Source organism: Trachurus trachurus, assembly GCF_905171665.1.
Source record: "Trachurus trachurus genome assembly, chromosome: 11".
Taxonomy (NCBI): Eukaryota; Metazoa; Chordata; class Actinopteri; order Carangiformes; family Carangidae; genus Trachurus; species Trachurus trachurus.
The window spans coordinates 4,687,258-4,713,077 of record NC_139904.1 but is presented as its reverse complement, the minus strand read 5'-3'; the positions used below and the strand labels follow the sequence as shown (position 1 = coordinate 4,713,077).

Here is a 25,820-nt window from a genome sequence, read left to right as displayed (position 1 = left end):
TTTATTCATCTACATTAAACTTTATGAATCGTTTCCTGCTGAGCTCTTTGCTTGAAGGAGGAGGAGTGAATCCAATCTGATCAGACTCGTTTACTCTTGCTGATGAAGGTCACGTCTCCGGCCGTGATGGTCTGCAGCGGCGAGGAGACACAGAGAGACAACGTTATGTGAGAAACATCCTGACACTGAACCATCTTCATCTTCATCTTCATCTCCAAACATCTCAAACAAATAGACACAAACCTCCACCAGCTCGTCGCCCTGGATCTCTCTGACGGAGGTGAACTTCTCAGTCTGAGCGATGAGCTTCCCGGCCTCCTCTCTGACGGTGCACTGCTCACAAACACACACACACAGGATGCTCCAGAAAAATGCCCCCACTACAGATTCTTTTGTTAATATTGTAAAAACAACTACATGTACAAGAGCAAATGACTTAGTCAGTCAGACTTCAAAAAGATCTAGGTGAAAAAACTATGGCAGAAATGGCCAATGAGTGAGACTGTATGCACATACTCAGGGCCGTTGTATAGGGGAGAAAGGTGATGATAATTCTAGGGGCCCAGCGCCCAGTAGGGCCCATAAAAAACCCCAGTAGTCTAATCTTTGTATGACTGATTTAGTCTGCGTAAGACCCTGAAGTACACTGTAAAAACTCAACATCTTTCCAAGAATATTTGTCTTATTTCTTGTCCAAATGTCTAATTTCTAGTCAAAACTAATCTCTTTCCACTTAAAATAAGACTCATTACCTAAAAATTAACTTGTTTTTAGATCATTTTCACTTAAATTCACAATAAATAGAAAAATCTGCCAGTGAAAGTACGTTCTTTGTGCTTGTAATAAGGAAGAAAAACTTGCTCCACTATCAGATTTTTTCTACTTATTCCAAGTGAAAATCTGCTTAAAAGAAGTAAAAAGTGTCTAAAAACAAGCTACTTTTAATATGATGTGTCTTATTTTAAGTAGAATGAGATTTGTTTTGACTAGAAATGACATTTTGACTAGAAATAAGACAAATATTCTTGCTAAGATACTTGAGTTTTTGCAGTGTAATGCTGCATTAGCATCAAAACAAAGAAGGCTAAATAAAAAACGATAATATATACGTAGTCTAAGAAAAAAAACTGGAAAAGTTAGGGGGAGGGGCCCACTTTAAGGGGGCCCAGAATTCCTAGCAACGGCCCTGCACGTACTTGATATGATACTTTGCCATTTGGATTTACTGATCACCCCTGGAATATGAGTAATTGTTCAATGTTTTGTATTTGTCTTTTGTTTTACCTTCCTGTATGAAAAGATGAAAATGATAACTATAAATAGAGAGTTTCCCGTTAACCTTGAGCTTCCTGCCGTCCACCGTCGTCATCTCAGACTCCTTCCCGATGCTGAAGGAGTGGACCTTGGTGCAGACCGGAGTCTTCATGGTGCAGGTGAAGTCCTTCCCGTTCTGCTCGATCACCAGCACCGGCTTCACCTCTTTACGCATCTTAGCCATCATCTCAGGAGCTCCTTCAAATCACAGTTAGGGATGTCACGATTATATAGATTTTCTTGGTACGATTATTGTCAGAAAAATAAACACAGTATTACTACGATTATCACTATTATTTCACAACACTATGAATGTGTAAAATCAAATATACAGTAGTGAAAAAATAATATAACACTAATCTCTTAATTAATCCCCCGGGGAAGTGTTTGAAATATTTAAGTCATTAATTGTCATCTATACCAAATGTTTAAGTTTATTTTAAATTACAAATGACACACTAATATTTAAATTCCTACCAATTAAATGTTACGTTAGATAAATGGACCAGTATTTGTGCATTTTCCTTTACTTTGGCGCAACATCTGCCGACATGGTTCCAACATAATCCTTTTTGTAAAGTGACGGTATTTAGGAATCTTTGCGATCAATTAATTGTGGCGTTTAATACTGCGATTAATTGTGAAAACAAGTAATCGTGACATCCCTAATCACATTCATTAATAATCAAAGTCCTTTTTTTTACACAGACAAGATAAACTCTGGAGACACGAGGACGTCCTCACCTACGACCTTCAGGAACTCGTCCAGGTTCTCCTCAGAATAAACCTTCCAGGTGCCGCTGAAGTCCATGATGATCCTGATCCTGATGCTGATGCTGATGCTGCTGCTGTTGCTGCTGTCGCTGCCTGCGGCTGTTTGTTGTTCCTCTTCTCTTCACCTCCTGCTGGTTGGCAGCTCGGGGACTTCACTCTCCCTGTTATTTAGACTGCAGCTCCAATGAGACCCACAACAGACGCAACTTCCTGCTGCAGCTCAGTGTCAGGCCTCATCATCATCATCATCATTATGTGATGTTGTTGCACTCGGGTCAAAACAACTTTTCATCCACCTGTTAGATGGAAACTCAGTTGTCTCCATCTTTAGCTCAGAGGGGACAGACCCTTTTCAGTTGCCGCTCCAAAACTGTGGAACGAGCTTCCCCTCCACATTAGGCAGGCCTCCTCACTGTCCCTTTTTAAAACTCGTCTAAAAACCCATTTTTACTCCTTGGCTTTCAACTCAGCATGAGACTCTATCTCTGTTTTAGTGTTTTATGGTCTGTTCTATTTATTGTTTTTTATTTTTATTTTTTAATTGTTTTATTTAAATTCAAAATTGTTTTATTGCTTTTAAATTGTTTTAAAAGCAATAAACGATTATTATTTTATACTTATTTTTCTGCTAATTATTTTATTTCCATATGTTGCATTATGTACAGCACTTTGTTTCAGCTGTGGTTGTTTTAAAGGGCTCTATAAATAAAGTTGAGTTGAGTTGACCTTACCTGTGCCTTCCTCAACTCTTGTTAACATTTCCATGTTTCCCACATTCTGTGCCATAAACTATAAACTGTTTTCTTGTCTGTAATAACATCTATGTCACGTCTGTCCGTCCTGGGTGAGGGATCCCTCCTCTGTTGCTCACCCTGAGGTTTCTCCAATTTTTTCCCTGTTAAAAGGGTTTTCCATGGAGTTTTTCCTCAGTCGATGTGAGGGTCTATGGACAGAGGATGTTGTTGTGATGCAATGTGAAGCCCTTTGAGACAAACTGTTTGTAAAAACGGGCTATACAAATAAAATTGCCTTGCCTTGAGTCAGAATTAAAAACGTATTTTTAACTTTTAAAGCGTCACAGAAAAAATATTTCTAATGATATTTATCTCCAACACAACCTGGATGGAGTCGGACCTCTGAACTCCTGTTTCAGCTTTTAAGCCACTTCTTAAATCTTTTGGAGAAAGGCTTTTCAATAAATGTATATTTAATATTCAAAATACTAAATATAATTTGGTTTTATTGATTTAAGATGCTACTGTTCTCCTGTTTTTATTGTTTTATACATAACTATAACTGCTGCCATATCACCGATTTATTTTATGAAAAGCGCTTTGTAACATCGTTTTGAAACGTGCTATACAAATAAAGTTATTATTATTGTTGTTTTGTTCCATTTATCATAATCAAACACATCTGGAAGCACCACTGTCTCGTGGTCGTATCCCTCCGCCTCAGACTATAGTTCCAGTTAGTTACATCCTGTTTACTGAGTCGCTGTGTGAAGTCTTGAATTATTATTATGCTCTAAAACATGACAAAGTTTTGTCTGATTGAAGGCGGGGCCTATTTGAGCTCCGCCTCTTTTTACTAATATTATTTACATCAGTCAGGAGTTTGGTATCGTCATGACGACGTTGGAGAAGCTTCGACACTGCCTTCATGTGCTATGGTACAGATGGTATTTTCCACTAGTGACCTGGTATTTATTACCAGTGCGTTGTGTTCATGTGCTTTCGTTGTTGTACAGAGAAAATAAAGATGGTGGACACACAGATTCAGACTTGTTACTTGGGTAAAACCATAGATATATACACATGCGGCATCTACGTGTATATATCTATGGGTTAAAACAATCTTGGATTGTCTAGTTCATCTCTTACAGCAAGAAGATGAATCAAAACTCAAACTAAATAAATATTATATATATATATATATATATATTAATATTCATGGAGATTTAGCACTGGCTATTTGGCTAGCTTTTTAAAAGTGTTTTTTACTGTACATGCACGCATACATAAAGTGAATAGCTGCTAACTGTTTTCTAAAGGCTTGCCTTGCTTACCATAAACGAATCTTGCGTTGCTCGCCGCCATGTTGAAAAGGTCAAAGGTTATTCTCATCTCGGCAGCTCGGGCATCAAAAAATTCTACGAGTTGCCCAGTGGAAAATACCACATGAGAGGGTGTTCATGTACACTTTTCAAGTCGTCTTTTGGTATTTACCATAATTACCATAGCACATGAAGGCACCATAACACCTGCTGCTGATGTCACTCAGGCCACGCCCACCTCTATGGAACAGATCAGATCACACCTGAGGGTCGACTGTAAGAAAACTTTATTTCTGACAGGAATTAAAGCTTTTTTCTTCTTTTCACAGATATTTATGGCGACGTCGCTTTTTTTTCTCTCCAAGATATAAAAATACTTCAATCAGCAAAATAAACAAACAACAAACACAAAGCAAAAACAGTTTAAGGCAAATCGTGCAGCTGAAGCTGAGGCAGTCGGAGCTGACAGGAAGTGCTATCACCATGGAAACGGTAGTGAAGCTGTTGGCAGTGTAACACTTTGGTTTCATGAGACGAGTCAGTACAGACAGGTCAGTACAGACGGAGCGGTGAGGTCGTCCCTGAGCTCATCACCAGTGTGAAGCTGCTTCACACTCGATGACATCATCATAAGGCCGATCAATGATCAATGATCAATAACACTGATACCAGTTAATAATCAATACTTCATCAATAACACTGATTAGTTTCAGATACACACAGTTAAAGCTTCGGCTGTGCTACATGCTACACGCTAATGTCAGGATGCTAGCGCGCTCACAATAACAATGTTAGCATGCTAAGGCTTATGCTAAGCTAACTGTGCATAGTAGTGTCATCTGTTAGCATGCTAACGCTATGCTATTTAGCACAGAAGCTAACGAGGCTGAATCACATTAAAACCAAAACATAGACCAGAGCGGCATTTTTATGCAAATGTGAATGACTGATGCATCCTGGGTAATTTAGGGGCAGCACCCGGCATTTTTAAATTGCACTCAGTGGCTTTTTGTGTTTTGATGGAGCGTAGACTAACTAACAATCAATTTGAATGTTTTATTTTTTGTTTCTTTCGTAGCACTATGTCTCATAATTATTTTGACACCCTCCTTGAAACCCACCGTTCACGCTATCTTGAAAAATTACAATTAATTAATCTAGCGGTATGCTCCTTTAGCCTCCCACAATGATCAATGACTCCACACAGTGGCCAGAAATGTCTGACCCGGACATCTACACGTATTTGGTCGAATCACCGGGGAGGTTTTGGCTAAGTGTTGTCTGTAAATAGCCTGTTAATAGACAACTTTTTGTTAGTTAGTTTGTTAAGCCAGTTAGGCTGAACTTTTCAATGGAGGGATGCCGGGCGCTGCCCCTAAATTACCCAGGATGCCTCAGTCATTCTCATTTGCATAAAAATGCCGCTCTGGTCTATCTTCACTCAAACTACCGCTGTGAACCTGATGGTGGTGCTACTGACACGACCCGGTGGTGTCGCTACGGAGACACAGATTCAGTTTGTTCAGATTGTTAACGCAGCAGGATCTACTTTCTCGGCGTAGGGATACTGCGTCACGTCTGTTCGAGAGAAAGTGCTCTATTTGTTTGTAGTTTTTGTTCGACTCGTTGCAGATCGGTGTGTTTATAAGACACGACGCGGCTCATTCACACACACTCACACACTCTCACACACACACTCTCTCTCACACACACACACACACACACACACACACACACACACACACACACACACACACACACACACACACACACACACAGGTTCATGCAGCTTTGGTAGTAACAAAATCAAAAACACAACATAAAATAAACAGTCAAAACACTGCAGGATTAATCTGAAGCTTCTCCACGACGACGAGGAAACTTCACTTTCAAGTTTTGAACCTTTGTGCTTCATGGCGACAGGAAGTAGCCCCCTCCCCCGCCCCCTCTACTCCGGCCCCTCCCCCTCCTGGTTTGGCCCCGGGTCACTGAGGCAGCGCGACAGCTTCACCTGCTCCTGCTCCTGGTCGGCGGCGGCGGTGGCGCGCGGCGTGCTGCTGCTGCTGCTGCCACTCTGATTGGATCTTCGCTGTGATTCGTTCAACAGGTTGGTGGCGTCGGAGGGGCGGGGCTGAGGCTGGGAGCTCCGCCCCCTGGGGCTGTCGCTGTCGCTGTCGTCGTAGGTGTAAACCTGATGTTCTGGAAACACAGAGAGAGAGAGAGAGATAGAAGAGTCCCACAGTTTAAAGACTCAGGTACAAAGACTTAAAGGGATAGTTCAACATTTATTCAGATCCTCCTCTCACCATAACCCCTATAGTCATAGCAGTAGGTTCATCACCTTTAATTATCGGTGCATGTTGTTTTTTTTATTTTATTTATTTAATCAGGCGAGCAAATTAAGAATAAAATTCTTATTTTCAAGTGCAGCCTGAAGGGGAAGGGGGAGGGAGATGGGCGGGGCAGAGACGTGAGCTGCTCAGTGAACACAATGGAGGTGAACGGTGCAGGTCAACCTGTCCCTCATCAAACTCTTCAAATACACAATCCAACAACTCCACAACGCTCTGGTGGACAAGTTGTGACCTGCACATTCACCACGCTATGAGATAATCATGTAACATTTTGTAACATTACGACACATGAAGCAAATACTCTGAACTACTTTCTCTTCTGAAATCCCTCCGCCCAGCAGCCGTGTCTGGAATGTAGTTCCGGCTGAATTTCCCTCTAAAACAACTCTGTCTGGTAACGTTGTGTTATTATCTCATAGCGTGGTGAATGTGCAGCTCACAACTTGTCCACCAGAGAGTTGTGGAGTTGTTGGATTGTGTATTTGATGAGTTTGATGAGGGACAGGGGACCTGTACCGTTCACCTCCATTGTGTTCACTGAGCAGCTCACGTCTCTGCCCCGCCTATCTCAAAACAACATGCACCGATAATTAAAGGTGATGAACCTACTGCTATGACTATAGGGGTTATGGTGAGAGGAGGATCTGACTAAATGTTGGACTGTCCCTTTAACATCTGTTTATTGATCAGAGGTCATGTGACTCACCTGGCTCGAAGGCCACCTTCCTCACAGGTGGAGTCTCCTCACGGTTCGCTGGGACGGTGAGGTAGTGACTCATCTGTGGGCGAGAGACGACAGTGAGCGGAAAGTGGGCGGAGCTTCAACTCACACTCTATTAATCACTGTGATCGATCACTCAGGTCACAGGTGAAGTGTCTTGTTGCCGTGGAGACTCACCCTCCGCTCCATCTCCACCCTCTGCCTCCTGAAGCGGACCTCGCTCACGTTGTCCTCCAGCGGGTCGATCATCAGGTCGTGTCGGCTGTAGGAGCGCAGCTGAGCACAAACACACACCAGCGTCACTAACACACACATTTTACACATTTAAAAAGGTATAATACGTAGGAATTCCCCCCATCTAGCGGTGCGGTCGCATATCTGAACGTATTCTTGATGTTGCATTCATGTGAAATCAGGCAGACGTCAGACAGACAACAGACGCTAAAAGCTTTCATTTGTATGCGGGTGTGATCGACTTCAGTGAAATACGTATTTATGAAAGACATGTTTGATTTTTGCTAATAAAAAGCCAAATAAGTTACACACTGGGGCTTTACAGTTTTTCTCTATTGGTTTGGCTCAATTCTTGAAACAGAAATTACATTCTCAAAATAACATGGACAAATCTCCAAACCACCTTGCAAATGTTCACAACAGAATGGCATTTCTCATTGATTTCATCAAATTGCAAATGTCTTAGTACATGTCTCAAGTGTCTTAGTGCATCTTTGCAAATGGTTATGTACAAGTACCCTAGAGTTAGCACAATGAGCATACATTTAGCACATTTTCCAAATGAATAGATATTGCTTATCTAAGCTGATTAGTTGATTCTCAGTCTAATGGTTGCTCTCTCCAAAACATGTCAGCATGATTTCACTGTGTAAATCATCATATGCACAATAGTCTGTTCAACTGTCAAAATTAGTCAACATACTGTAGGCTAATACCATGAAAACCATATGAATTTCTTGCAGCATTTCATAAATTCATGACAGTAATTGACAGTCAGGTGAAATTAGAACTTGACTAACGAAGGATGAGTTCCTACATCTCAGATGACCAGCAATCAATCAGCTGTTTAGCTACCTGACTGGTGCTGTCTATGATTGTGAATGCTGCCAAACGCGTATATATAGAGCTTGGCTAGGGCCTGTACCTTTTGCAGTATAAACATGGAGGTACCTGGCCAAGAAAATTATCATGAGCAACTCCCTGCTCAAGGAAGAGGAAGAGGAGGAAGAAGAAGAAGAGGAGGAGGAGTGCGGATGCGTGGTGGAATAGGCGGAAGAGGCCGAGGAGCAAGAAGACAGAGTTGTGCCTGATGAAATTCGGGCCACAATTATAGACCACGCAAGGGAAAATATCCGCTGTGATGTTGATGAAAATATGTGGCCAATCAGAGCGCAGCGTATGGATGGTCAGGAGGATGAAGATGGTGGCCAGGAGACAGAGGGTGATGACAGTGATGACCAGTGAAAATCGTCGAAAATAGTCTCTACTCGTGAAACTTTGTTTACTGCACCAAAGGCTTGGTGTTTTTTTGTGTGTGTTCATATTTCATACATGTACAGAGAACTGTAGGCCTATACATTTTGTTTTTACAGTACATAATCTTGAGTTACTTTATGTAGGCTATGTGAATAAAAATGGTTACAATTTCCTTGGCAATATGAGTGCAGTGTGTGTGATGTCAAACTTTGGAGGCTGCTCTTACTGTAAAGTCCTTTTCTTAGGTTTTATACGTCTCTGCCATAGTGACAAAACATCTAAGCATTTTGACTTGCAGTGCTCACAGAATGCCACAGGGATGATGCATTTTGGGGGCACTGACTACTTACATGAGAAAGAAGTTTGGTTTTGACACACAAGTAAACTGTTTTGGGAGAGAGATGAGGTTCTGCAGCTCATCCATGGTGTTATGCTGAACCATCCAGTTTATTTTTGGTAAAAGCACTAAGTGAATGCAAATGAGCCAAAAGCAATTGAGAAAGATCTTTGCCATTTTGATGGTACTGACACTTTACATGGTAAAGGAATCTACTTTTGAAGCATGTGTGAACAGTTTTGGGAGAGATGTGCGCTTTTGCTAGTGAGCTGTAATGTTGTGCAGAACTGTAAGACTGTTTGGCCAAATGGTCTTATAGTTTTAAGAATGTAATTTCTGTTTCAAGAAATGAGCCAAACCAACAGAGAAAAACTGTAATACAAACACGCCGTATGACCCCGCCCCCTTATGGCCCCTCCCCAGCCCCCTCACCCGCTGCCTGGTGTTCTGCAGGTTGGCCCTCAGCAGCTTCCTGATCTCCTGCTCCCGTTTCTTGGAGATGGTGGGCATGGCTCTCTGTGTGGGCGGAGCTCTGGGCTGCACGTTCCTGCAGAGACACCACACATTATTGATCCTCTGATCAGCTGATCGGCTTCAGTCTCAGTGGTTCAACGTCTGATCAACTGTTCAGTCTGTTAAAGATCAGACTTTAGGTTCTGAGTTTTATTTTAGAACCAGTCCTGGGTCCAGTTGTTCAGAGGTAATCTGATCAGATTCTGGATCATTGATCGGATCAAATCTTGTTTCAAAACTAAAAACGGATCAGAACAGATCACGTGATCCAGTCTCTGTTTTAATCTGGATCAAACCCTCAGTTTGTGTTGATCAGAACTTTTTTGTCAGATCAGGAAAACTTTGATCCAGAACATCAGGATTAATCTGATCGAGCAGTTTGGTGGATTCAGGAACAACATGGGATTTAGATTAAAGGACAATTCCGAAATAAATAGACTTCTGGGTGCATGTTTGAGTAGCTATCTGACGCTGTCTGTGGCTTTGAGGGATGTAAACAGCCTAAGCAGCAGAACTTCAATCCGCTCCCATTCATCGCTGCCGTGGCGACGCGGGGACAGACACAACTACCGCAAAACAGGAGCAATTAAAACTGAAAATCTTCAGATTCCTTCTTTTAGACCTGAAATGTTAGGAACATACAACCTCGAGTTGAATTTGCCCGGAATTGTCCTTTAAATTCAAATTAACAACATTTACAATGTAGAATATAAACATTTATTTGTTATATTTTGTGCCTGATTTTTAAACCATCATGGTGATAAAGTCAATAAAGTAAACGTTTGATTATTCCACAAATTAAGAACTTTTCCCAACTACTGGATAATTAAATGAAATTTGAAAAATATGGAAAAATATTCACAATCTATTTGACTAATGTACTGTATATTTCCTTTTTTTTTAAATTTATCTATTGAAACATCCCATAATCAGATGAATCCAGTGTGAGTGTCTCCATGCTGCTGTTGTTTACAGACCAATCAGCTTCAGTCTGGATCAGACTGATCCAACTGAGCTCTGAACAACTGGGATAAAAGTAAAGTAAAGATCGATTATTGATTATTGATCCTAGATGGAAAAACAAGGGATTTAAACGGCGTGGACTCACTGCACGGAGACGAGGGCGGGCAGCTTGGCGGCGCTCCCGCTCTCCACCAGCATCATGGCCTGTTTCATCTCCATCTTGTTGTAGAAGGAGATGAGCTGCGGCTCCGTGGAGCGCTCGCCGGCGATCAGCCACCGCTTCACGTACGTCTTGTTGAAGCGGTTCAGCCTGGACAGGAAGTTCAACACAGAGCAGACACATGACCGTCAGACTCAGCCCCTCCCGCCTCCATCATCATCATCATCATCATCATCATCACCAGTAGCTATGTTTCCATGGACACAAATATTGAGAATAGGGATGTCACGGTTATACATTTTCTTGACTCGATTATTGTCAGAGAAATAATCACGGTATTACGATTATCACAATTATTGTGCATTAATTAATTTCACAACACTATGAATGTGTAAAATCAAATACATTACTCATACGTTTACACAAAATATTTACAAAGTATCTATTAATATAGGAACAATTATTAATCCCCCAGAGGAAATGTTTGAAATATTCAGGTCATAAATTGTCATCTATACCAAATGTTTAAGTTTTTTGTTTGACACTCAACATTTAAATTCCTACCAATTCAATGTTACGTTAAATGGGCCAGTATCTGAGCATTCACCTTTACTTTGCCGCACATCTGCCGATACGGTTCCAACATCATCTTTTTTGGAAAATAACGGTATTTAGGAATCTTTACGATTAATTAATTGTGGCGTTTAATACCGTGATTAATTGTGAAAACAAGTAATTGTGACATCCCTAACTGAGAATAAAGGGCTGATCAGAATAAAAATGCATCACGTGGTAGATTCTAAACAGTTCATCATGTTCATCCCTCGCAGGAAAAAATCACGGATGTTTATGTGCATGTTTAGGCACGTCATGATCAGATTGTTGGATTTTGCGCCCATAGAAACTGAAGATTCAGATTTTCCAAAAGTTTTCCTAAGTTTTTAATCTGATTAAGACGTTTTTTTGTGCGTGTGAACGTAGCTGCCGTCTCCTAGACTGGGACCTACTTGTCCTTCCAGTGATGGTGTCCATAGTGACCACAGATGCCTTCGATCCCCGTGAGCAGATGATCCAGGAACTGGAGAGAAAAACACTCGTTATGAACCGATCAGCTGATGTCATCACATTAATTAATATGTGTGTGTGTTTTTAACCTTTATTTAACCAGATAAAGCTTATTGAGATGTAGAATCTCTTTTTCAAAAGATTCTACACCTCAATAAGCTTTAGTCTGTGTGTTGTTGCTGTTGATGGTTAGTTAAAAGGTGGAGAGACGTCACCTGAGTGTGAATCTCCTCGTTAATCGACCCTTTACTCTCCTTCTTCTTCTTCACGGCCAGAAGCTCCACCAGAGGCCTGATGGTCATCCCCTGAACACACACACACGCAGTTTTAATGCAGGTCGGTGCGGTTCCTCCTCATCTCCACCAGAGGTCAGTAAACACATCGTGTTCTCACAATGAGCAGATTTGTGTCTCATTTCTGTATAAAAATCAAAAATCAATAATTTCTTATTGATCAATAAGTGTTTTTATGTTTGAAATTTTATGATTGATATTATATCTTTTCTATTTTGGATGAAGAATTTAGTTGTAACACTGAAGTTTCCTTTTTTTTTTAAATGTTTTTTTGAGCTGTAAAAACAAATATAATCTTTTATTCCCTAAAACATTTAATCCTGAGATGTTTTATGGTTTTTATTCTGACACTGACAAATCGCTGCTTCTTTAACCCTCCCGCTGTCCTCCTGGGTCAAGGAAGAAAGGAAGGAAGGACGAAAGGAAAGAAGTAAGTAAGGAAGGAAGGACAAAGGGAACGATGGGAGAAAAGAAGGAAGGGGAAAAAGGAAGGAAAGATAGAAGGAGGGAGGGAACAGATTGGGTCAAAAAGGAAGGAAAAATTAAGGACGAAGGGAAGGAAGGAAGGAAAAAGGAAGAAAGAAGAAAGGGAGGGAGGGAAAAAGGATTGTCGAAAGAAGGAAGGGAAAAAGGAAGGAAAGAAAGATGGAAGGAGGGAACAGATTTGTTCAAGGAAGGAAGAAGGGAAAAGGGAAGGAAAGGAAAGGAAAGGAAAGAAACATGGAGGGATAGGGAACAGATGAGGTCAATTGGATCAAAAGGGAAGGAAGGAAGGGAAAAAGGATTGTGGAAAGAAGGAAGGGAGAAAGGAAGGACAGAAAGATGGAGGGAGGGAACAGATGAGGTCAATTGGATCAAAAGGGAGGGAAGGAAGGGAAAAAGGATTGTGGAAAGAAGGAAGGGAGAAAGGAAGGAAAGAAAGATGGAGGGAGGGAACAGATGAGGTCAATTGGATCAAAAGGGGGGGAAGGAAGGAAGGGAAAAAGGATTGTGGAAAGAAGGAGGGGAGAAAGGAAGGAAAGAAGGAAGGATGGAGGAAGGGAACAGATTGAGTCTATTTGACCCAGAAGGACGACAGGAGGGTTAAACTGTGATTGTGATTGATCTGAACTCATGAAGCTCGTGTTGCTCATGCGAGGCGTTCGCTGTCACCTGCACGAACACGGTGAAGAAGACGACGGTGATGATGGCCGTGAGGAACAAGTCCTTCATCTCGTTCTTGGTGAGCAGGAAGCCGAGGGAGAAGGCGATGGCGCCTCGCAGGCCGCCGTAGGCCACGATGAACTGGTCCTTCTTCGTCAGCTTCACGATACGGAACTTATTGATGATGAAGGTGAGGCCGATGACGCCTGATGACGGGAGACGAGGGGTTAAAACTTGAGGGTTCAGGTTATAAATACAAACATATAAAAACATCCATAACATTAAAGGAGAATTTCTGTTTTTTACAACCTGGACCTTATTTCTAGCATAAAATATGATCATTTACTCACCCAGACAACTTTGGTGTCATTTGGAGTTGTTTTGACGAAATTAGCCCCAGTGGAGCGGCGCGTATATCCGTATAATGCGAGAGCACGGGGCACCCAATGCAGCCTCTAAATAACATGTTATGATACACTAGTGCTATTCCCCTCCGAGCCCGTGGTGGCATGTTATCAACATCCGGCGCCTGTAAGTTGACTACTAACCTCTTATCTGGATGATGTCATCTCCGACCGCTGCCCGGCGTGGCTAACTTACTACCGCTAATGCTACGGTTCATTTCTGCGTGTTTCTGACTTGTCAGAACAAAATGAGCAGCTGGATGAAGTTCAGCTTCCACAGGCTTCCTCTCCTCAACCTGGACTCACTAAAGCTCCGGCTAGTTGGGATAAAAATGGACCCGAATGCCGAAGCGGAATGATTATTATCAGAATGAGCCGGGCAGCGGTCGGAGATGACATCATCCAGGTCAGAGGTCAGTAGGTCAACCTACAGACCCCGGATGTTGATAACAGCTAACCCCGGACTCAGAGGGGAATAGCACTAGTGTATCATAACAAAATATTGGTGAAATGAACGAGTTTTGCAGCGGATAATGTGTTATTTAGAGGCTGCATTGCGCTGCCCCGTGTTCTCGCATTATACGGATATACGCGCCGCTCCACTGGGGCTAATTTTTGTCAAAACGACTGCAAATGACACCAAAGTTATCTGGGTGAGTAAATGATCGTATTTTATGCTAGAAATAAGGTCCAGGTTGTAAAAAACGGAAATTATCCTTTAAAACATGACGAGGTCGTTCCCGAGGTCGTTCCCGCTCACCGAGCACCCTGGACACCAGACAGATGATGACGGTGAAGACGACGAAGGTCCAGTTCCAGGCGTGAGGACCGGCTACCGTGGAGACGCCGAGGAAGATGAAGATGAGCGTCTCGCTCACGCTGCTCCACATCTTCAGGAAATACTTGATGGTGGTGTAGGACTTGTGGGAGATGTTGGCCTCCACGTACGGACGCATCATCACGCCGCACGCAATCAACCTGACAGGAAGGAAGAGACAGGGAATAAATGTTGAGAAAGAAGTGACAGGTAAGAAGTGACAGGAAAGAAGTGACAGGGAAGAAGTGACAGGGAAGGAAGTGACAGGGAAGGAAGTAAAAGGAAAGAAGTGACAGGGAAGGAAGTGACAGGAAAGAAATGACAGGGAAGGAAGTGAAAGGAAAGAAGTGACAGGGAAGGAAGTGAAAGGAAAGAAGTGACAGGAAGGAAGAGACAGGGAATGACATTAAGGAAGTGACAGGGAATGACAGGAAATAAATGATGAGAAAGAAGTGACAGGGAAGAAATGACAGGGAAGGAAGTGAAAGGAAAGAAGTGAAAGGAAATAAATGATGAGAAAGAAGTGACAGGGAAGAAGTGACAGGAAAGAAACGACAGGGAAAAAGTGACAGGGAAGAAGTGACAGGAAGGAAGTGAAAAGAAAGAAGTGATAGGAAAGGATGTGAAAGGAAAGGAAAGAAGTGACAGGGAAGGAAGTGAAAGGAAAGAAGTGATAGGGAAGGAAGTGACAGGGAAGGAAGTGAAAGGAAAGAAGTGATAGGGAAGGAAGTTTAAGGAAAGAAGTGATAGGGGAGGAAGTGAAAGGAAGGAAGTTTAAGGAAAGAAGTGATAGGGGAGGAAGTGAAAGGAATGAAGTGAAAGGGGAGGAAGTGAAAGGAAGGAAGTGAAAGGAAAGAAGTGAAAGGAAGGAAGTGAAAGGAAAGAAGTGATAGGGGAGAAAGTGAAAGTAAAGAAGTGACAGGGAAGAAATGACAGGAAAGAAGTGAAAGGAAATGACAGGAAAGAAGTGACGAGAAAGAAGTGACAGGGAATAAAGTGAAAGGAAAGAAGTGATAGGGAAGAAGTGATGGGAAAGAAGTGACAATAAAGAAGTGACAGGAAGGAAGTGACAAGAAAGAAGTGACAGGAAGGAAGTGATAGGGAAGAAGTGATGGGAAAGAAATGACAGGAAGTGACAGGGAAGAAGTGAAAGGAAAGAAGTGACAATAAAGAAGTGACAGGGAGGAAGTGAAAGGAAAGAAGTGATTCTGAGAATTTAAAGTAACACACAGACAGGAAGCAGCAGCATCAAGGTGAGACAGGCCCCGCCCACTTACGACATGATTCCCGACAGGTGGAAGACCTCGGCCGACAGGTACGCCATGTAGCTGTAGAGGAAGACGAAGAGCGGCTCGATGACGCGGGTGTGCGAGGTGAAGCGGGAGGTGAAGGCGCCCAGGAGGCCGTAGATGGCGCCCACCAGGATGCCGCCCAGGGACACCACGAAGAAACAGACCACGCCCAGGAAGGCGTCGCCCACGGTTACCGTCCCCGCGTGGGAAAACTCCTCAAACAGGTGGTAGAGCACCTGCACAGAGGGAGGGGGGGGAGGAGGAGGAGGAGGAGGAGGAGGAGGAGGAGGAGGAGGAGGTGGCAAATGTTGCATGTTATGATATTTAATATCACAGTTCAGTTATTCTGATTCTGTCTGTTCATATTTGGATGTGGCTTTTAAAAACCCCCCGGTTTATTCAGGGTGCTATATCTCTTGTGATGTGTGAAGCGATCCTACTAAAGAAAGAAAGAAGAAAGAAAGAAAAAGCCTTGCCGTTCGGCAGAAGGTCTGTTGGCCAAGAAAGAGAGTGACAAATGGTAGTGGTGGGGAGCGGAAGGGCGGGTTGCACCGGGCTAGGGATGCACATTTTGAATTTTTTTTCTGACCGATAACCGACGCTCGTTAACCGATTATTAACCGTTAACCGATAAGATTAAGAATCTTGCCGCGACAGCTGATCAGTGCGCTCTGTCTCAGCTGATTGCGCTCTGGAGGTTAGATCGTCCAGTGTAGAACTGTTTTTATAAAGTGCAGCCAAACACCAGGCTGAAGGAGCAGCAGAGCTCCTCTGACAGCTCCTCTGTGGAGCTGCAGGCGAACAGGCTGGAGAGCAGCTACGTCCTCTTTTTTTTTTTTTTTTTTTTTTCTCTTTTTCCAGCGCCGTAGTTACAGGTGATTCACATCTATGTCCGTGTAGCTACATTTATTGTCTGATCTTCCTTCATGGGGGCTGCTGCACATACTGTCAGTCCTCCTCTGTAACTTTTTGCTGCGAAATATGACTGAAGGCACGTGAACTCTGCACGTGTCGACACGCCCCCATGAGTTGACGACATAAGGAGCTAATAAAATAAATAAATAACCGATAGTATTAATCGGTCAAAGTTCTTGTTATCGGTTAACGGTTAAACGGTTAATCATGTGCATCCCTACACCGGGCCATACCATACGCCATATAGCGGCACGGTGGCACAGTGGTTAGCACTGTTGCCTCACAGCAAGAAGGTCCTGGGTTCGAATCCCGGGCCGCCCAGGTCCTTTCTGTGTGGAGTTTGCATGTTCTCCCCGTGTCTGCGTGGGTTTCCTCCGAGTGCTCCGGTTTCCCCCACCACAAAAAAAAACATCTAGCTAATCCTCCAGTCAGTGCCCCTGACCAAAGGCACTGGCTCATAATCTGGAGTTGGTCCCCGGGCGCTGCACCGTGGCTGCCCACTGCTCCTCAGGGACGGGTTAAATGCAGAGAAAGAATTTCACTGTACTAGCTGTATATGTGACAAATAAAGTACCTTTATTGAGCTGCCGGCCGTATCATTGTAATAACGCAGAAATCCCCTTGGGGGGGATAGAAGTTACGCACTACAGCTTCAAAGTTGATGTTTTTCTACTTTTTGTGTTTGATGTGTAGAAAAACAGATTCTCTGTTCAGATCAGTTCAGATCAATAAACTGATCGTGGATCAGATCTGTGAACTGACTCCTCCTCAGTTATTGATTATGAACTAAAAGTCTGTTTCCTCTCCCTGCTCTGATGTGACATGAATAAAACATGATGCTGTTGTTGTTGAGTGAGTTACACACACACACACACACACACACACACACACACACACACACACACACACACACACACACACACACACACACACACACACACACACACACACACACACACACACACACACACACACACACACACACACACACACACACACACACCAGCTGATCAGAAAGGATCAATAAAGTTATTGGTGTTATTGATGATCAGACTGATCGCTGCTGCTTCTCAGGTCAGAACTCATCTTTAGTCCAAAACAGAAACAAACAGCGACGGGAACAGAAGCCGAGAGGAGAAACATCTGGAGTGATGTCGTCAGCTCGAAGCCTCTGATTGGTCCAGAGACAATAACAGTTCCCAGGCCCGAGGGGACGTGAACCCCCTCAGGGAGTTCTGGTTCTGACCCGGGACCTCGAGGCTGGAAGACCTCTGGGGGGGGGGGGGGGGGGGGGGGGGGGGGGCTGCAGCCTGAGAGCTTTTCCTAATGGACTCATCAGTGAAGCATTGCACAGAACCAGAACCTGAACCAGAATGTGAAGTGAAAGGAAGTGAAAGGAAAGAAGTGATAGGGAAGAAGTGATGGGAAAGAAATGACAGGAAGGAAGTGAAAGGAAAGAAGTGACAGGAAAGGAAATGAAAGGAAAGAAGTGACAGGGAAGGAAGTGAAAGGAAAGAAGTGACAGGGAAGGAAGTGAAAGGAAAGAAGTGACAGGGAAGGAAGTGAAAGGAAAGAAGTGACAGGGAAGGAAGTGAAAGGAAAGAAGTGACAGGGAAGAAGTGATGGGAAAGAAATGACAGGAAGGAAGTGAAAGGAAAGAAGTGACAGGAAAGGAAATGAAAGGAAAGAAGTGACAGGGAAGGAAGTGAAAGGAAAGAAGTGACAGGGAAGGAAGTGAAAGGAAAGAAGTGACAGGGAAGGAAGTGAAAGGAAAGAAGTGACAGGGAAGGAAGTGAAAGGAAAGAAGTGACAGGGAAAGAAGTGAAACCAGAACCTGAACCAGAATCTAAACCTGAACCAGAACCAGCACCGGCCCATTCATAATAACTGAACACGCGTTGTGTTTGGATTCCCTGACTCTCTGTGAGGTCAGTAAACGCCTCGTCCACCTGTAGCTTCAGCCTCATTGTCGCTCTAAGCCCCGCCTCCTCCAGGCCCCGCCCCCTCTAAGCCCCCCCCCCTCCACCTGCACTCACCACGGTGACGGCGTCGTTGAGCAGCGACTCCCCGAACACGAGGATGTGCACCAGCTCGTTGATGTGGATCTCCTCGAACACGGCGAGCACAGCCACGGGGTCGACGGCGGAGATGATGGTCCCGAACAGCAGGCAGGACAGCAGGTCCACGCTGCCCAGCCCCACGCCCTCGATCCGACACACCGCGAACATCAGCCCGCCCACGAAGAAGGCGTTCCACAGCGTGCCGACCACGGCGAACACCAGGATGCTGCCCATGTTCTCGGTGAAGGGGCGGATGGGCAGGAAGTAGCCGGCGTCCAGGATGATGGGCGGCAGCAGGTAGAGGAAGAACAGCTCTGAGTCCAGGACCGGCGCCTCCTCGCCGATCGCCTTGATGATCCCGCCCACCAGCAGCCCCACCACGATCAGCAGGCAGCTCTCCGGGACCACGTGGGAAACCCGCGGGATGATGTGGAAACCTGCAGGAAGACGATCACCAAGGACTCATTAACCTGCTCGATCAATACTGGCAATCACCACCATTGATGTGTGTGTGTGTGTGGGTGTGTGTGTCATGCTGCGTTCAAGACAACTCGGAAGTTGGAAAATTGAACGGCGTCGAACTCGGAAATTACAGGTCGGAAACTCGGGTATCATATCAGAGCTCTTCCTTTCCGACTTGACATCACGACAATATCAAAACATGGCGGCCCTCGTCTTAAACGGTTATAATTTAGACATTTTAAGTTATTTGTTGAGGTTTGAATGCATATTTTTGTGTATTATTGCAGTAGCCTATATGAAATAAGTTTATATTAAGCTGTGATTGTTGTATGGTGTGAAATTGTGTTCCTCGTATGTGACGGAAATAACGTTTAACTGTTATCAAGGCTGTAACGTTATATGTGCACTCATCTGCGGCGTCTCCTCTCCTCCAAAATAAACATAATTTACTGCTGCATTTATTTTTCGTATTCAGCTATGAGCCACAACATGCCAAACTTCCTTCAGGTATCCATGTTTTTTTTCTTCTGAGTTCCTGCAGCGTGAACGCAATGATGTCGGAAGTTGGAAATTTCCGAGTTGGGAATTTCGACCTCCGAGTTGTTATGAACGCAGCATCATTCGGCCTCTGTTCTTATAATATTGATGTTTTGTCATTGACAGAATGTTTGAATAAAGTTTTTAAGTTGTGTTGTTCACTGAAACATGATCAACTGGAAAATTTTAATTTTGATTTTTGCTGCCGGGGTTACCGTCTCTGTCAACATGGGAATCAAATCCACGATCAAGACAGAGCTGATCAGACAGACACATGATCATCTTTCTATAAGCACTGATACTGAGGAGCTGTAACCACATTAGGTTAACTCTGTGTGTATTTGACAGAGACATGATATAGAGTTGATCACGGCGCTGGTTCCAGTAAAGAAAGTTTTGGATGACGTCAGAATATCAGCTCTGTGACTAAAACACCAGTTTCTGATCCTTCCAAGTTTAGTTCAGTGAGATAATCTTCACATATGAACTCCTTTTCTACCGTATCTGAAGCTTAATGCAACGTCCAGAAGTAAAAAGCTAACGTTAGGCTTTAACGGACTACTACACCTCACCACCACTAAGCTTTCCACTGGTTTCAGCTGCTTTATGTTAAAAACATTGTCTAATCAAAGCTTCAACATTCACCAGTAGGGTATTTTACTGACCTGTTTTAACTAAATCTGAAACTCTCTGAAGCTTTTGTTTCACCACAGACCTGATCTGAGGGGTTTTACCAAAAATATATTGACTTTTAGACGAGGGCACAGGAAGTGATGAAAGAGCCGAGACAGAGGCCAGAGCCAATCAGAGGAGTCTCTGGCCTGAGGCTCAGAGGTTACCACTGCAACATGAGGTGGTGGCCAATGACGATAGGGGCCCCCCTGGCTGAGGCAGACAGAAACGTGGAGAAAAAGAGAGATTTTCTGCCTCTGCACTGGTCTCACATTTAGGCTTACTGTGACAAAACAGTAACTCCTATCAGAAAAAGCAGCAGACCGTGGTCGTCGTAAGGACTTCCTGAACGCTTTGGTGTGATTTTGGTGTTTCTACAGTAATTATTTTGGAAACACTTGCGAGTTATAAACAGGGGTCCGTTCTGCTTCTCTCAGACAATCTTTGTATTAGAGTCAATGAGGAGCAGAGACAGACGTGGCCGCACTGAGAGGCTCACAGTTTAAATTCTGTAAGTCTCTCTGCTTTGTTGAACACATTGTTAGAGAGAAGATATGTTTATCTACAACTGTGGAAAAAAATAATGTGTGAAGAGTGTAATTTCTGGCCGGGAGGAGTGTGGAAAGAGAAAAAAAAATTAACAATTTCAGACAACTTCTCCCACTCTGACCGATGATGTCACGCACTCTGACATGAACATTCCGTGCAATACACACCCATTATAATCTCAACATTTCTCCAAAAATTATCATGGTCATTGAACAGGGATTGATAAAAAAAACTATAATACCTATCAAAACGTTGATTAACACACCAATAGACAAGACTTGTGTCTACATTTTAAAGTTTAAATGGAGTCTCTACGTGAAAGTATGCCAGAGCAGTAGACGTTTTAAAAACTTAACGACTCTTTTTGGCTTGTCCCATTCACTTCGATGCAAAATGTTTCGCAGTTTTTAGTATTCTATAGAGAAAAGACTGGCTTCTGCAGCTATTGTATGGAGTTTTTCCTCAGTGGATGTGAGGGCAGAGGACGTTGTTATGATGCCATGTAAAGCCCTTTGAGACAAACTGTTTGTAAAAACGGGCTATACAAATAAAATTGCCTTGCCTTGACTATCTTATAGCTGTGGAAGCCAGTTGCCCCGTGGCCCTAATGACAACCTCTTTAGACAGGAAACAGAAACTGACTTCTGTCTAAACTTTATTTCATTTTAGTTTCAATTCTTTCAAACACTCATTGAACCAAATTGATGAATCATCATGAAAATCAATACACTGTACTACACTGACTGCACTATACTATACTATACTGTAGTATACTTTACTATATCATAGTGCGCTGTACTGTTACTGTATTATACTATAATGTATGATACTATACTATTCTATACTGTTCTTTACTATACTGTTACTTTATACTCTGCTGCAGTGTACTATACTATACTATAATATACTGTACTATAATATAATGTTGGATTCATAACTTCAGATTATGTCAGTTCTTCCTCCTCAGTCTCACGTTTCGGTCACATGACCAACGTTTCCACCATGCCCCCATTGCCCCCCCACCCCCCCTCCCCCTCCCTGGGCACACTGGCTCTTTGTTATCGAGCGGTCCATGTGTTACAGGAAGTTGGTCCGGCCCAGAGACACGGCAGCTGGATGCACAGATAAGATGGAGGAGCTTCACTATCTGATTCTGATCAGAGGTAGTTCAACTGTCAACGCACACACACACACACACACACACACACACACACACACACACACACACACACACACACACACACACACAGCACAAGGAGGCGATCAATGTCTCTGGATCAGTGATCGCTCGCTGAACTGATCAATAACTCAGAGAAAAGGCTCATTTGATCAACAGACTCGACTACTGACTGTTCTACTGCTCAGGTTGAATTGTGGGTAATGTAGTCCTCAGGTGAAACGACCTCTGTATCCATGGCGACCTGACAGCAGCAGCAGGCAGCTCACTGACTCACTGCTGAATTAATCCAGACCAATTAAAAAAACTCTGATCTGACGTCACACTTGCATCTGTTGTCGTCGATGAGTCTGATTGGTTCACAGCAGCTGCAGCTAATCGATCAGCTGATTATTGTCTCCATTAATAAATCTATTGTTTGATCTAGAAAACGTCAGAAACAGTATTTTTTTTTAAAAACCTTCCCAGAATTCAACAGTGTGACTTGTTCAAACAGAAACTTTACTGAGCTGAAGTTTTTTGACGTCATGATTGATTAAAGCTGAGTTATTGATCAATTAACTTATTATTGAACCTTAGTCATGTTGGTGAATATTAATATTAATAATAATAATAATAATCACTCTTCTCTTGAAATCGTTTTCCAGGACATTTTCAGGTTTGACAGACATTAGTTTTGACAGTTTTCCATACACTGATTCATCCCCCGTCCTGTTCTTTTTGACAATGGAACCTTATTTTGTACATTTAACCAGTTTGTTTCTATGTTTATTCCTCTCTCTCTCTCTCATTCTCTCTCCCAGAAGTCTGGTTTCAAGATGTGCAGTCTATGGCTCTAATGTATGAAATAATCTCTTAAAAGCATGGCCTAAGCATGTTCCCAGCTCTGCAAGGTATAGACTAGGTCTGGAGAAGCTGTGGCTCGCATTTGGTATTTGGGTTGTGTATGGACTCAGGCAATTCTGCGGCAGCCAGACGCAGAGAGTCCAGCTGAGTGGGGTTGGGAAGAGGTTGGTGAGGAATGGAAAGTCTTCTGGACAGCCATCTCCCCCTCTGCAAAGAGCTGTTAACAACTCACTAATGTGGCTGCAAGTCTGCCTGTTGTGGCAGATGCAAATGCTATACAGGCTTGGAATAGCATGTACAGCTTGATGCAGCTGCAAATGTGAGGTGTACAGTAAGTCGCCTCTGGAATGAGCGCTTCTTATCTTTTTTGGCAATTATTTGTTCCTAATGTCAGTGTCAACATCATGACCACATATTATTAAAAATTGATTGGGCACTGAAAGTGTCTAAAATTAAAATATTGACATTTTGCGTGGACACCCAAACTTTTCAATAAAGTGGGTTATAGTGAGCACTTTTCATGCCAATTTTCATGTTTGTATCACAAACTGAAGTATTTTTCCCCTTATCTACTCTAGGCCTAAATACTAAATGAGTCAGTTCCTGTCTCACACTAATTGAGGAGAGTCAGTCAGCTGTCTGGTGCTGACGAGCGGCGGCAGCAGGTGTGTGTGTGTGTGTGTGTGTGTGTGTGTGTGTGTGTGTGTGTGTGTGTGTGTGTGTGTGTGTGTGTTGTGTGCTCACCCAGCTTCATTAACAGAGCCAGCAGGATCCACAGTGAGATCTCGAACGGTTTCTTGACGTACTCGTAGTTGAAGGAGAGGACGGGGAACGGCTTCTTGTGATGCACCGACCGGTTCTGGTTCTGGTGCTGGTCCTGGTTCTGGTTCTGGTCCTGGACCCCTGTCCCGGTCTGGTTCTTTCCCGCCGGGGCGACATCCCGACCGGGGCTGGAGCTGGAGCTGGATGCGGCTGCATGGAGCAGCAGCAGCAGCAGCAGCGGGAGGAGCAGGCGGAGGAAGCCGGACCGGGAGCACCGGAGCTCGGCCATGTTTACAGCTGCTGCTCCGGTCTGGGTCTGGAGGGTCTGGAGCCGAGGAGGAGGAGGAAGAGGAGGAGGATGAAGAGGCTGCTGGTGGTGGTGGTGCTCCACCGGGCGGAGCAGGGCGCACTGTGACCCAACAACTCCACGGTCATCATACAACTACGTCACAGAGTGAGAGAAAGTTCATGTGACGTCAAAATGTAGAATTTAAAAAGGCGTTAGAGCCAACATGGCGCCGCCCTGTCTCCAGTCTCCCGCTCGGAGGGTTTAAACAGACACGGGAGGAGGAGGAAGAAGAGGAGTCTGGTCGGTCTGGGGATGAAGGTGTGGACTCACTCACACCATCACACCAGCATCACACACACATGCACGCGGCGCACAGGCACGCGCACTTTCTCTCCTTCTCTCTGTCTCTGACCGGAAGCTGCGACAGCGACACCTGCTGGAGAGGAGGAGAGAGAGAATACAACTAGTAGGCTACTACCACTTCTAATACTACTACAGATAGATAGATAGATAGATAGATAGATAGATAGATAGATAGATAGATAGATAGATTAAACTTTATTGATCCCGAGGGAAATTTACACATTGGTCAGCTGCTCATTCACACAATAAAAAACACACATCAGAATCACCATTAATAATAAATACATAGATAAATAAAACAAGTTAAAATAATAAAAGTTATAGTCCAGCTCAAAGGTGTTCTGCAGCGTCTGTGGTTTAATTAATGAACAACTCACTCACTCACTCAGTCAGTCAGCGGCCCATGAGCCAGGCATCAGAGGAAACATCCCAGATCAGTCACCGTGTTGTTCACATGAGTCGCTCTGTAGAGTTTGTGCAGCCACCGGACACACACACACGGAGTTTCCCACAGAGCTCATCCACCGTGACAACACACACACACACACACACACACACACACACACACATACACTGAAACATGATTTTCGATGTGATTTATTCAGAATTACATCTTATTATTATACAAAGTGTCTGTGGTTCATCAGGTACAAACATTAATTCACAGTGATAAAACATTAATAAACTTCTTCTTTTTCTTCCTGACTGAGCTGAAGCTGAACATTCAGATCAGACCTGAAGCTGCTGCAGTGAAACGTGGCTGTGGTTTTTTTTTTCCTTCGTGGACACATGAAAGGTTTCTTACAAGACGGAATAACGAGATGTATCCGTTTTCAAAACAAAAGTTTACTAAAAGAAAAAAATAATTTACATCCATCGCTCCATGTGCTCCTGTTCACAGCTCTCATGTCCAACTGAAGCCGTCGTTGGCGTCATTTCCCTCAAATTCTAGACTCTAGACAAAAACACAAATTATGAAATAAATAATGAAGTTCAAAACTAAAAAAATCTATAAATGACGGATCTTACACTGACTTAGTAAAGCTGTGATCTACACATTTTATTCTACATATTATAACATTATCAGACTTTGACTCAAACCTCTGGTCCTCCATCACTTCACATTTTCCCTCCAGTGACAAACTCATCTTCATCACAAACTTCCTCCAACTCTCTGTCCTACAAGCTCCACCCCCTTCCTCCTCCTCCTCCTCCTCCTCCTCCTCCTCCTCCTCCTCCTCCTCGCCCTGACAGGTTATAGGTCAGAGGTCACCGGTAGTTTCTGACTCATCCGTCTGCTGCTGTACACACACACCGCCGTCCCCACGGTGGCCATCACCATGGCGATGGGATCGATGAAGCTGCTCTGCGGCTGCATCCGGACTTCACCTGACACCTGTCGCTGGAGATCACAACCAACAGTAGACAGGCAAACATTCAGGTGTTAATGACTATTATCATTATCATTATTATAATAGTGAAAAATATAAT

At 43.6% G+C, this 25,820-nt stretch overlaps 2 protein-coding genes across 2 annotated transcripts; both read right to left on the bottom strand.

Annotated features, from left to right (window-relative positions):
- Positions 1 to 80: 80 nt before the first annotated feature.
- LOC310994018 (fatty acid-binding protein 10-A, liver basic-like) lies at positions 81 to 2,125 on the bottom strand (the record flags this gene model as incomplete). The annotated part of the gene is made up of 4 exons (XM_083982519.1): positions 81 to 131; positions 244 to 333; positions 1,340 to 1,512; positions 2,059 to 2,125. The coding sequence occupies 4 exons, from the start codon at positions 2,123 to 2,125 to the stop codon at positions 81 to 83; spliced, it is 381 nt and encodes a 126-aa protein (XP_083838645.1).
- Positions 2,126 to 5,583: 3,458 nt separating this feature from the next.
- Positions 5,584 to 24,296, bottom strand: slc9a1b (solute carrier family 9 member A1b). Its single transcript, XM_083982500.1, has 12 exons — positions 23,660 to 24,296; positions 18,649 to 19,109; positions 15,683 to 15,933; positions 14,349 to 14,566; positions 13,194 to 13,390; positions 11,964 to 12,053; positions 11,691 to 11,761; positions 10,669 to 10,833; positions 9,480 to 9,594; positions 7,397 to 7,495; positions 7,205 to 7,277; positions 5,584 to 6,343 (listed from the first exon to the last, which is right to left on the bottom strand). Exons 1-12 carry the CDS (start codon positions 23,964 to 23,966, stop codon positions 6,093 to 6,095), a joined length of 2,298 nt encoding a protein of 765 aa, XP_083838626.1. The 5' UTR covers positions 23,967 to 24,296; the 3' UTR covers positions 5,584 to 6,092.
- Positions 24,297 to 25,820: the final 1,524 nt, after the last annotated feature.